The 13,122-nt window shown below is 44.8% G+C and overlaps 1 protein-coding gene across 1 annotated transcript in view; it reads right to left on the bottom strand.

Moving 5' to 3' along the window:
* Positions 1–1,867: 1,867 nt before the first annotated feature.
* The window catches only part of TNFRSF19 (tumor necrosis factor receptor superfamily, member 19), a 71,151-nt gene continuing 59,896 nt past the window's right edge, over positions 1,868–13,122 (bottom strand). Inside the window, exons 5-8 of the mRNA XM_006832052.1 lie at positions 7,938–8,102; positions 6,804–6,917; positions 3,146–3,248; positions 1,868–2,291 (exon numbers count right to left, since the gene is read on the bottom strand). Coding sequence (XP_006832115.1) covers positions 1,868–2,291; positions 3,146–3,248; positions 6,804–6,917; positions 7,938–8,102 — 806 coding nt within the window. The remainder of the gene's footprint in view (positions 2,292–3,145; positions 3,249–6,803; positions 6,918–7,937; positions 8,103–13,122) is intronic.

Raw genomic sequence — 13,122 nt, forward strand, 5'->3', positions numbered from 1 at the left:
GTGGTCTTCCACCACCCACAAGAACACGAGTGTGTAACAGAGCCGTTTTCAGAACTGCATCATGCCCTCACACCAAGTAGAGAGAAAAACAGAGTTAGGGTCCCTTTACATTCTAATGCTTTCCAGGTGAACACTTAACTCTTAGGGACTCAGGATGTGATAAGGAGATGACCTTGACTCGTGGAACACAGCTCAGAAGGTTCCTCAAAACCTTTCATTAACAAATTCTCTTGTGCAATTTGAATGTAATCTTTGCTCATGGGATTCATTTTACACATAATAATTTTCTCTTCGTGGTAATTTGAGTTCTAAGTACCTTTAATGAGATCTTGATGAAGGCGGTGACCTCTTATCTTTGAAGAAGGGCTAATTGTATAAACGAAATGTGCTTCTAGGCTCTGTAAACATTTAGCAGCGATAACCCCATCTATTGCCATCCACCTCCTAATTTTGTAGTTAGCAACCCAACACCTAATCCAAAGCGTCACCAGGGATCCTTAGTTGTGATAACAGTGTTTGTAAACTCCACCCTCACCAACAACATAGCCAAAAAAACAGGAATGAGCTGACATTCATAACACTTGGCATATCAGTCTCACTCAGGGGGAACAGGTTACATTGAACTGAGTGGCCATTCTCCTTCTTCCCAGAGCTCTGGAGAACCCTAGTCTCAGTCCTCTAACCAGACAAGCACAGCTTGTCTAACCAGACAAGACACACCAGCTGAGCAGTAGGGTTCCAGCTTAGTATCCAAAGCAATGTCATGTAAAGAAACATCAGCATTTACACAGTGAAAGTGTGAACAGACTTAATTTTCAGAGTCCTTACACTTTTCTTGCAAGCTCGGGTGGTGCAGCGGGTTAAGCTCTGGGCTGCTAACGGAAAGGTTGACAGTTTGAACCCAGCAGCCCCTATGAGGGAAAAAGATGTGACCATCTGCTTCCGTAAAGGTGTCAGCCTTGGGAACCCTATGGGGCTGGTCTACTGTGTCCTGTACGGTCTCTTTGAGTCAGGACTGACCAGATGGCAAAGTTACATATTTATTGTTGTTGTTGTTAGCAGTCAAGTCAGTTCTGACTCATAGCAAGCCTATCTAAGATCTCCAAGGAGCAGCTGCTAGGTTTGAACCACTGACCTTTTTTGTTTTTAAAGTTCTTATTGTGAATTGAGTGATAGTTTGTTTACATGGGAGAACATTGGTTTTACACCATTGTTTCATTGCAATGACTACAATTTCCTCCGTGCATCATCATTCAACAGTATTTGCTTCTATTCTCTCTGTGTTTTTTTTTTTTTTTGGGGTTTTGTTTTGTTTGGGGTTGTATACAAAAACACTCAGGAATATATAATAATTTAAACAACCAAAGGGCACATTCTGCAAGCCTGCCTCTTGGCCGCCAGCACTCAGTCTTTCTCTCGGACCACTGATGTTTTGGTTAGCAATCCAGTGCTTATGCTATAGCACAGCACTAGGAAATCATGTATATTCACTATAGAAAAGGAGGTACTGGTGGTTCAGAGATTCACGTGAAAGACCCAGGTTTGATGGCCACTCAGTGTGCCTGAAGGCACCTACTACCAACCCATCTGTCAGAGGAAGCTCTAGTTGAATAGGTTTGAGTGGTGCCTTCACACTAAGACTATGAAGGTCTGGCATTCCACTTCTGAAAATCAGCCCCTGAAAGCCGTGATGACACTGGTCCACATAGTGTGGAACGAGACAGCATCTCGCACTGTTGGCGCATGGGGTCACCACACACACAGGGCTGAATAGCAAATCAGAACAACAAGGACACTGTTTGTTCATCAGGGTCCCCCTGGGTAGGAACAGATCTCCATTCCTTAGGGCCTGCCAACAGCCCCTCAGTCATGGCCTCACCTGCAGGGAAGTGGGTGTGGCGAGGTTCACAGCAACTTCGTTCTCTAGATCTCTGTCTCGCTGGCATCTGGAGGGTAATGCATCCTGAGTTAGTGCTGATTCTATCAGTGTGGTGTTACGTCTCGATAAATCACTCGCTTCTGTAACGTTTTCAGAATGAGCGTGACTCGGAAAACCTAAAGCAGCCCAATCTTGACAGTTGTTGGAATCCCAAGGTGTTGCATTTTCATGGTCTCGATGGAAAGCGTTGATCTCTTCTGCAGTGAATTCAGGGTGAGATTCACAAAAGGAGACGTTGTCACCGCAAACGGGACTTTGCATCAGAGGCCAGGCATCAGAAAATTCACCACCGACAGACCGGGAGAGGGACCCGAAGAATGTGGGCATCATCTCCCCCACAGAACCTGCTGTCCTGAACACAAAGATGCTATGAGTACCACGGAAGAAGAAAAACACCAGTACCAGGCTACATTTCAGCTGAAAGTTTAAATCTTTTAGATAATAGGAATTTCGGTCAGAGTGTAGCGCTTTCTGTTGTTCAAACTTGCCTCAATATGCCAACTTATTCAACTTACTTTAAAATGGATTTTTATACCCATTTCTATTAGCTATTTGCATCCTAACTACCTTGATGAATGTTCTAAAATTCTATCAGTACATGACATGTTAAATGTTAAAAACGATTCGCCTATGACAGGGGTGGAACACATCATGAACAGATGCCAAAATCACATGACTGGGAAGCAGAGTGTGGAGGCATTCGTTGCAGCAGATCTTAGCAACCTTGAGAGATGGACTTTTTTCTTGCCAATCCCCCCACTCCAAAATCCAAAATGTCACTAACGTATACTTAAAAAAATATTTTTATCACTGCAGTGATGTCCTCATAGTTCCACATGAAAAATGGGCAAATTGGAGAATGTTTAAGGAGCCTTGTTGGTGCCGCAGGATAAACACCAGATTGCTAACCAAAAGGTCGGCAGTTCAAACCCACCAGCCCCTGGACGATGCGGTAATCTGCTTCTGTAAAGATTTACAACCTTGGAAACCTTATTAGGCAGTTCGACTCTGTTCTGTAATGTCACCGTGAGTTGGAATTAACTCGAAAGCAACGAGTAATAAAAAACCTATTGCCTTTGAGTTGACTGGACTCACAGAGACCTAGAGGACAGAGCAGAACTGACCCCAGGGCTTCCGAGGGTAGGAAAAAGTATTTCCACTGGCACATGTGCAGTTATGTTATAGGGGCTAAAACAAGAACGGTACCTCTCGTGGAGCACAGCCTTGGAGTGGCCGGAGCATCCCAGGGCTGCCCGGCTCAGGATGCAGGCCTCGTCACGTGGCAGGGACGGAACCAGGTGGACAGGCCCTGGGGAAGCCAACACATGCCTGATGTGAGGAACTTTCTCCTTAACACAGCTCAACGTACTCTTCTTCAAGTTAGCCATTCTCTGTAGTGCTTTATTTGGAGGGAGAGGGTATGAGTTTAATTTTCCTCTATTTTTTTCTTATAAAGGAAGTTGAAAGGTGATGAATCTGTTCGTGGGATGGCTCTCAGATGCTACTGCTGTTGCCTCAGAGACGGCAAAATGTTGGGAGTCCAGAGGGGCCCAGCACCTGCTAGACCCGTTGGTCCACCACACACCACGTACCACACATACTCACTCACACACACACCACACACACACAAATAGCAACACAATTCTATGGAGCCATCTAGAATACAGAGCAGGGCCCAGCAACTGCTCAGACTATACATCCACCACACACCACACATACACACAACTCACTCACACATACCACGTACATACCACACATACCACAACACTCACACCACATTCTCATGTACACACACTCACATGCCACATACATTCACACACACCTGCCATGAACATTCACATACATGCTCACCTTCACTCGCACACACTATACCACATCAACAGTCACATACAACCACATTCACGCACACACATTCTCTCACACTCAAAACTCATACAAACACCCCCAGCCCCACCTACACATCCATGTTCTTCAGTGCTGGGAACATAACTTAAGGAATAAGTAGACGTGTGGGCACAGCTGTATAAATAATCCTCTCGCATGGAAACACAGTCAATATTTTGGTGACTAGCCTTCTAGATTTTCCTCTAATTCTCGCTCCCTATCTAACAGTTGGAATGGGCACAAATATGGATCTCTTCCAATCAGTCGGCCAGATAGATGTCTTCCAAATTTCTTGGCAGAGATGAGTGAATGCCTCCAGGGCTGCATCACTTTCTTGAAAGATTTCCATTTTTATTCCATCAATTCCTGGTGCCTTGTTCTTTGCCAATTCCCTCAATGCACCTTGGACTTCTTCCTTCAGTATCATTGACTCTTGATCATATGCTACCTCTTGAAATGGTTGAGCATCAACCATCTCTTTTTGGTACAGTGACTCTGTGTATTCCTTTATCTTCTCTTAATGCTTTCTGCATCATTCAATAATTTGCCCAGAGAATCCTTCAATAATGAAAGTTGAGGCTTGAATTTTTTCTTCAGTTCCCTCAGCTTGAGAAATGCTGAGCATGTCCTTCCTTTTTGATTTTCTGATTCCAGATCTCTGCACAGTTCTTTGTAATATTTGACTTTTATCTTCTCGAGCTGATCTTTGAAATTTTCTGTTCATGTCTGTCTCATATCTCCTCATTTCTTCCATTTGCTTTAGCATCTCTACGCTGGAGACCAAGTTTCAGTGTCTCTTCTGACTCCATTTTGATTTTTCCTTCTTTCTTGTCTTCTTAATGACTTTTGCTTTCTTATTGTATGATGCTCTTGATATCCCACAACTCTTCTGGTCTTCGGTGTTTAATGTATCAAAATCTGTTCTTCAGATGATCTCTAAATTCAGGTAGGATATATTCAAGGTCATATGTTGGCTCTTGTGGACTTGTTTTCACTTTCTTCAGCTTTAGTTTGAATTCGCATATGAGTAATTGATGGTCTGTTCCACAGTCTGCCCCTGGCCTTGTTTTGACTGATGATACGGAGCTTTTCCATTGTCTCTTTCTGCAGATGGAGTCAATTTGATTTCTGTGTATTCCACTTGGTGAGGTCCATGATGAAGATGAAGATCTGATGAAGATCAAGGAGTACAGCCTTCGGTATGAATTGCATCTCAATATAAAGAAAACAAAAATCCTCACCACTGGACCAATAAACAACATTCTTATCAATGAAGAAAATATTGAAGTTGTCAAAGACTTCATTCTTCTTGGATCAACTATCAACACTCATTGAAGCAGCAGCCAAGAAATCAAATGACGTATTGCATTGGGCAAATCTGTCGCACAAGACCTTCTTAAAGTGTTGAAGAGCAAAGATGTCAGCTTAAGGACTAAAGTGCACCTGACCCAAGCCATGGTATTTTCAATAACCTCATATGCATGTGAAAGCTGGACAGTGAATAAGGAAGACAATACAAGAATTGATTCTTCTGAGTTATGGTGTTGGAGGAGAATATTGAGAGTGCTGTGGGCTGCCAAAAGAACCAATAGACCCGTGTTGGAAGAAGTGTAGCCAGAGTGCTCCATGGATGCCAGGATGGCCAAGCTTCATCTCTCATACTTCAGACATATTGTCAGGAGGAACCAGTCGCTGGAGAAGTATATCGTATTTGGTAAGGTGGAGGGTCAGAGAAAAAGAAGAAGACCCCCCCAGAGAGATGGATTGGCCAAGTGGCAGCATCAATGGACTCAAGTGTGGCAACAATAGTGAGGTTGGCCCAGGATCGGGCAGTGTTTCATTCTGCTGTGCATAGGGTTGCTATGAGTCAGTACCAACTCGATGGTACTTAGGTACCAACAACAACAATGTATTTGTGCATGTTCAAATTTCCCAAGAAGAGTATCTGTTGCTTTTAGAAACAGGAAGTAATTGTCAGAGGTTAAATAGGTCGCCCACTTGTCGTCTCTCATCGAAACTGCTCTCACAACAAGGTCTTCATCATGCATCATCTAAACACAACCTTCGAGAACCCTGGAGACCGACCGCTTTTGGATCCATTCCCCACTCACACATCATCCCCACCAGGGAACCTTTCAGAATGATGGAAAAGAAAATGACAGGGCACAGGGCCATGCTGTGTAGACGGCTGATTCTAGGGCGGGTTTGTGTGTGAGGGTGAAGCCACAAGGTGGGCCTGAAACAGCCTGTTACTCCAGGAACTAAGAGAGTCCTATGAGGGGACTTCCACTGGCCAAACCACAGAGAATTTGAGCCTCAAAACCAATAAGGATAGAATTAACAACCCATCAAAAATTGAGTCCACACTAATAAAAGGAGAGGAATAAATGAGGGAAAGGGAAAAACTCTTCCTTCCCATAAAATACATGGAGTGGGAATGACAAAATGAAAGAGTCGGCGCTTATAAACCCTCACTTGTCCCTAACAGTGAATGGGTGTGAACAGTAATGGGTGAACATCTGAGGAGCAGCAGGCTGTGTGCACCATCTCCAAGTCTCCCCCAAACACCTGTATTCATGACAGTGAGAAGAACAATGTGCCCCACAGGGTCGCGATGAGTCAGAATTGAGTGGATGGCAGTAGGTTTGGAAGAACAATGCCTTACAGTGGAGAAACTACAAAGGGGCCAAAACCAAGCTGACCAGGCAAGGGCACTATCGTCCCGAGGCAACTTCCTGTTGAGGACACAGCGGGGCTTTGGCAGTATTCCCACATTTCATCGTAAGAACAACCGTCAGGCAAACCTAAACTGAAAGTCCTTCTATGAAATTACTCTTTCCAGATACCCGTCCGTGTCATGAACCAAGGAAGGCTGGAGAAGGGAAACGTGACAAGGACAAAGGATGGATTCTGACAAGCTGTGAGAAGAAGAGGGGCTTCTAGTTCAGAGCTCCTCCAGAGGCCCCTGCCTGCAGCTTACCACAGGCCTGGGCATCACAGCGGCATCCGCAGTGAGAAGACTCCTGGAGTCCTGGACGGTCAAAATAGGACAGCTCGGACCCGTTGTACTGGATGTCCTGTGATCTCAGAGACCCTGGAAGTGGGGATGGAGAACATTCTATGAGCGGGATACTTCCTTTGTAGAGATTCACTGACATCTCAGTACAAGCCCACAGTACCACCACCATTCTGGATTTTGCATTTTTAAAGAAAAAGATGGTTGCTACTCAAAGTCTTGACTATTTCTTTTGACATTGGAAATAATATAGAAATAGAGAAATCATTGAATCAGAAAATTCCTTAAGGAGCTCTGGTAGCATAGTGGTTACGAATCAGGCTGCAAACCGCCAAGGTCAGCAGTTCAAAACTACCAGCTGCTCCACGGGAGAAAGATGAGGCTTTCTGCTCCTGTAAAGATTTACAGCCTCGGAAACCCTGTACAGGGTTGTTATGAGTCGGAACCGACTCCACAGCACATAACGACAACGACAAGCTGCCAGAATGGTCCCAGACTGGTGTCAGTGGTTAATATGGTGGGCTGCTAACAGAAAGGCTTAGGTCCACCCAAAAGCACCTCAGAAGGAAGACCTGGAGATCTACTTTTGAAAAATCAGCCTTTGAACACCCTGTGGAGCTTGGCTCTACTCTGATACACACGGATGGGTTGGGTCACTGTGGGTCAGAGGAAGTGACTTGTAAATTGGTTTGTAAGGAACCCTGATAGCACAGTGGGTAAGCAGTGGGTGTCTAACTGAAAGGTCTGCGGTTCTAACCTCCAGCCACTTGATGGGAGAAAGATGAGGCTGTCTGCTCCCATAAACACTTAGTCTCAGAAGCCCGATGGAGCGGTTCTACTCTGGTGATAGGATGGCAGTGGGTTTGGAGGAACAATGGCTTACGGTGGAGAAATCTCGAGGACATCTTTGGCTTAGACAGATTTTGATGTCTATCCTGCGGCACTGGAATAGCTGACCCTAGGCAGTCTTGCCATTTCCTCAGTGCCTCGGAGACTGGGTGGAAGACAGAGCCGGTTAGTCTCACATCAGCTTACAGATTCAGTTGTGTTTGTTGTCGGACCACTAAGACACTAAAACACAAAGAGAGCCGCACTTACAGCTCGGCTTCTTCTCCATGAACTGCCTCTTGCAGTAGATGACGCAGAGGATGAGCAGAGCCAGTAGGACGGTGGCCAGGGCACTGCAGATGACCGCTGCCAGGGCTGTGTCCCGCGGACTGGAGGCCGTCGATGGGATCTTCACCAAGTTGACCCTGGTGCTGCCTGCAAACCAAAGAGGCAGTCAGTTGGAAGTCCAGTGGACGCAAAGGTCCAGCCCAATAGTGGCGGCCACCATGACCAAGGGAACAGTGCAAATACCCTTGTTCACTATAAATACGGACTGAGATAATGTGTGGGCTATCTAAGATGGATCAAGCACGCTGTCTCTTAGGGAATTTTTTATTAATATACGAGGGGGCTTCAAATGTTCCTGGATAAACTGTATTATCTTTTCATTCCATTTCCCCACAAACTCTTTGAAGCCCCCCTGCATATTGGCTGTACCACTTTTCTGTCCCCAACTCTGGGGTTCAGTGATGTCAGGTTGGTTCCGGCTCATAACGACCCTGTATAGGGTTTCTGAGGAGCAGCTGGTGAGTTTGAACTGCTGACCTTGAAGGTCAAATCGACCTTGCGGTCCAGTGCACACCTACAGCACCATACCAGGACTCCAACACTGTTGTTGTTTAGTGCCATCGAGTCAGTTCTGACTCATAACGACCCAATACAGGGTTTCCAAGGAGCAGCTGGTGGGTTTGAACCACCAACCTTGTAGTTAGCAGTCCAGTGTTTATCCTACAGTGCCACACCAGGACTCTAACACTAGGACCAAAAAAACCCGATTCTGGTATAGCGCCCCCATGGACGACATAGCAGAACGGTTCCACAGGGTTTTCTGGGCAGATCACCAGGCTGGTGAATACGGAAGTTGTTGTGCTGAAGTCACAGGTCGGAACTCTCAGAGCTGGGGATTTGCCATCTTCACCATTATGTCCCATATCCAGTACAGCAAACCCAAACACCAAACCACTCACTGCTGCCGAGCCGATTCTGACTCACTGATCCTATAAGGCAGAGTAGAAGTACCCCAAAGGTTCCGAGGCTGTAACCTTTATAGACGCAGACTGCTTCATCTTTCTCCCTTGGAGTGGCTGGTGAGTTTGAACTGCTGAACTTTAAGCAGCCAAGTGCTTTATCCACTGCAATATCTGGGCTCCTTTTAGCACACAGTGGCAGTGGTGGTGGTGTGCCGTGGAGTCGGTTCCGACTCACAGCGAACCTGTATAGGGTTTCTGAGGCTGTAAATCTTTACGGGAGCAGAAAACCTCTCATCTCCCTCCCCTGGGTGGCTGGTAGATTCGAACTGCTGACCTTGCAGTTTGCAGCCCTAGTTCTTATTTAATTTGCAGACCTCACAGCTCTGGTAGGCACTGGCTTTCTATGCCGGCTAACCTGTTGTAAGTATGGATATGTTATTACAGTGGGCTTGCTACATTTGTCAGCAGACTGAACTAAGATATGCTTTTTGGGTAACTTTAAGAAAAACATGGAGTTGGATCATTCCTGACTTTCTAGTCATTCCCCAGTTTCTGAGACAAATAAATCATTTTTGAAGGATTTCGCTATTACAACTGAAAACATCTAAATCAGGGAGAATTAATATTGTTATAAGGAGCTCTGGTAGCCCAGTGGCTACGAATTTGGCTGCTAACTTTAAGGCTGGCAGTTCCAAACTACCAGCTGTTCCGTGGGAGAAAGATGAGGTGTTCCGCTCCCGTAAAGATTTACAGCCTCGGAAACCCTGTGCAGGGTCACTATGAATCGGAACCGACTCCACGGCACATAACAATAACAACAATATTGTTGTTATAGGAGTCCTGGTGTGGCACTGTGGGTTAATGCACTGGACTTCAAAGTTGGTTTGAACCACAAGGTCGGCAGTTCAAATCCACCAGCTGCTCCTCAGAAACCCTATCCAGGGTCACTATGAGTCAAAATCGACTTGACAGCACTTAACAACAACAGCCACAACCAAGTGTCACATCGCAGGTTAAGCACCGAAGACGGTTCTCAGCAGGATGGGTGATACTGGCGCAGCTGTGCAAACACTGGCAGGGAAGAACTGAGGACGAATGTCCACGGGGTGCTCTGTGGAGGAAGTGACTTGGCAGCGGAAGCAGCATCGACTGGGTCCCCACAGTGACGCTATGGAACGCTGCCATCACACCCAAGTCTGTGAGAAAGCCTGTCAGCTTCGGAGTGAGAACAGCTTCTCAGGTTTTCCTGCAGCTAAGCCACATAGCCTTATTCCATCCAGGGCTTGAGCAGGATTTGACACCAGAAAAGGAGAAAAAGATAAGAGTTGAGGTGAACAGCTAAGTTCCTAACTATGCTGTACTATTTAAGTCCTCAGCTGATAAAAGTACCCATTGCTGTCCATTTTGACTCAGAACGACCCAACTCTGTAACACTAGGGTCCTATAGGACGGAGAGACACAGTACAACAGTTCCATAGGTTGTCAGCTTTACAGTCCTGGTGTATGACTGTAGGATAAGCACTGCCTGCTCATTGCAAGGTTGGCAGTTCAAATCCACCATCCACTCCTTGGAAACTCAGGATGAGTGGGAACTGACTATAAAACAACAGAATCTTTACAGAAGCAGACTGCCGCATCGTTCCCTGGTGGAATGGCTGCAGGGCTTGAACTGCCGACCTTTTGGAAGCAGCTTCACCACTGTGCTACCAAGGCTCCTTTTCACGGGGATGACAGTATCCTTTCATTTAAATTCTTAATGTTTAAAATGTTAACACAATGTGCGAGTAAACTTATATTTGCTTTACTAAGAGGGGGCTTCAAAAAGTTCCTGGAAACATGTCACTATCTCTTAATTCCATTTTTTTCTATAAACTTTTTGAAGTCCCTTTGAATAAAAGGAACTGTCTGCAACTTGCACTTGTGTTAAAATTCCCATTTTCAGTGGTTTTGCATTCCAATCACAGATGTCTTGTTAAAAAGTATCTTTCTGAGATACAGCACCAAACCTGTGATTACTACAACTGTCATAACAACATCACATATACAGCTAAGCACATACATTTTCTCAAAAGTAACATCTGCAGACAGACAAGAAAGACATCAAGGTTTGTCTTCTAACTCTTGAACACCTATATAAAAAAAGACGTATCTGTCTCTATACATAGCGCTGTACTCTCAGAGGATTCTCACAGGAAATGGGTCTCTGCAAACAACACTCTGGAGTCCTGGTATGGCACGGTAGGATAAACCCTGGACTGCTAACTGCAAGGTCAGTAGTTCAAACCCACCAGCCATTCCTCGGAAATGCTACACAAGGTTGCTATGAGTTAGAACTGACTCAATGGCACTTTAAAGACAGTCTTCATGGGAGTAGACCCTAGGCATTTATTTCTTCCGTGGGTTCAGACCTCCAGTCTTTAGGTTAGTACTTGAGTACCAACCATATGTTGTTATTGTTGTTAAGTGCTGTTGCGTCAGTTCAGACCCACAGCGACCCTGTCTAGGGTTTCTGAGGCTACGTACGTATATTTGTGGGCGTAGAACGTCTTGTCTTTCTCCCTTGAGGTAGCACACCACCCACACAGATATCATTACGGAAACTATGAGCAAATTGGGCTGAATACCATTCAATTTTAGAATGTTCCAGAAACCCATTCACATAAATTCCTGATAGAAATCTGTTTGTTAATTATTAAAAATTTTTATTATAAATTCAGTGAATGTTTTCAGGGAAGATCATCAGTTTTACATTCAACAAATCATATTTTGCTTTACTGCAATGATTACAATCCTCTCTATGCACCAACAGGTGACAGTATTTACCTCTATTCCCTTGTTGATTTTTCATGTACACATACCACACAGAAAATATACATTCATTTAAAAGTTCAAAGGACACATTTTGCAAGTCAGCCTCCTGCCCGCAGGCACACAGTCTTTCTCTGTCCTTGGGCCTAGAGTCCTCAGCTACTCTCTCTCCATGCCATCACCTCTGCCTCTGTTTCTGCTGCTGTGTTTCTCTGGTTAGGATCCCACACTCTACTCATGATCCTCCCTCTTGGTGGTCCTAGGGTCCTCTGTTCCTGAAATGGAAGATTACCTTCTCTTCCAAGGTTACACATGTCCTACAACTAAAATGATTTTGGACTTGAGCAATCATTTATTATTATTATTTTTTTTTTTTAAAGAGCAGGAGCATTAGGTGTTTAGCTCTGTGAAGTGGGTTGTGTTCTGTCAAAGGCTGGTTAACTGGGAAGCTGCTTTTCTGGGACTGCCTCAGCAAACGTCTCAACTACGAATGAAGAGTTTTGTTTTACTGATCTCTACAGCAGGTGTCAGGACATTGAGATGAAAGATTCTGTCTGCCACAGGCCTTCACTACATTCCCTGTCACAGTTCACTAGGTCTACTGAATGCCTGCAAGGAATTTTACTCAGATCTTATTAGGGGTCCGACAATACTTCTGAAGAATTAGGATTAGGAATACTCACATTCTTTGGAAAGTTTTAACTTTTCCGGCATGCGAAGGCAACTCTTATTCAGGTTGATTGTCAAATTCCAAATGTCATCTTTGCACACATTTTGAAAGCTTACTTTACAGTAAAAGCAAGACCTGTTTCCTTAGCTTAAATTTCACATCACGTTCCACATATTAACCCCCAAACCAAAGTCAATTCAGACTCCTGACACCATGGAGGACAAACTAGAACGGTTTCAGACCGTTTCCAAGACTGTAAACCTTTACCGAACCAGACTGCCACACCATTCTCCTACGAGCAGCTGGTGGGTTTGAACAGCTGACCTATCAGTAAGCAGCCCGATGCTTAACCACATTACATTAGCCTCCAATTACACACATTACAACTTCAGTGTTATAGTACACATGCCCTTAGGGGTTCAACTCAATTGAACAATCACACACTAGAAGACAAAGTCAAGTATTATAACGAAATGTTACCATGCAAAGATCTGGAGTTAGAAAACCAAAAAAAGGAAGAACATGCTCAACATTTCTCAAGCTGAGTGAACTGAAGGAAAAATTCAAGCCTCAGTTGCAATACTGAAGGATTCTATGGGCAAAATCACAAGGTCAGCAGTTCAAGCTCACCAGTCGCTCCTTGGAAACCCTATGGTCACTATGGGTTGCAATCGACTCGATGGCACTTCACAACAACATGGGCAAAATGGAGTCCTGGTGTGGCGCT

This window comes from Chrysochloris asiatica, unplaced genomic scaffold (assembly GCF_000296735.1).
Source record: "Chrysochloris asiatica unplaced genomic scaffold, ChrAsi1.0 scaffold00005, whole genome shotgun sequence".
Classification (NCBI taxonomy): Eukaryota; Metazoa; Chordata; class Mammalia; order Afrosoricida; family Chrysochloridae; genus Chrysochloris; species Chrysochloris asiatica.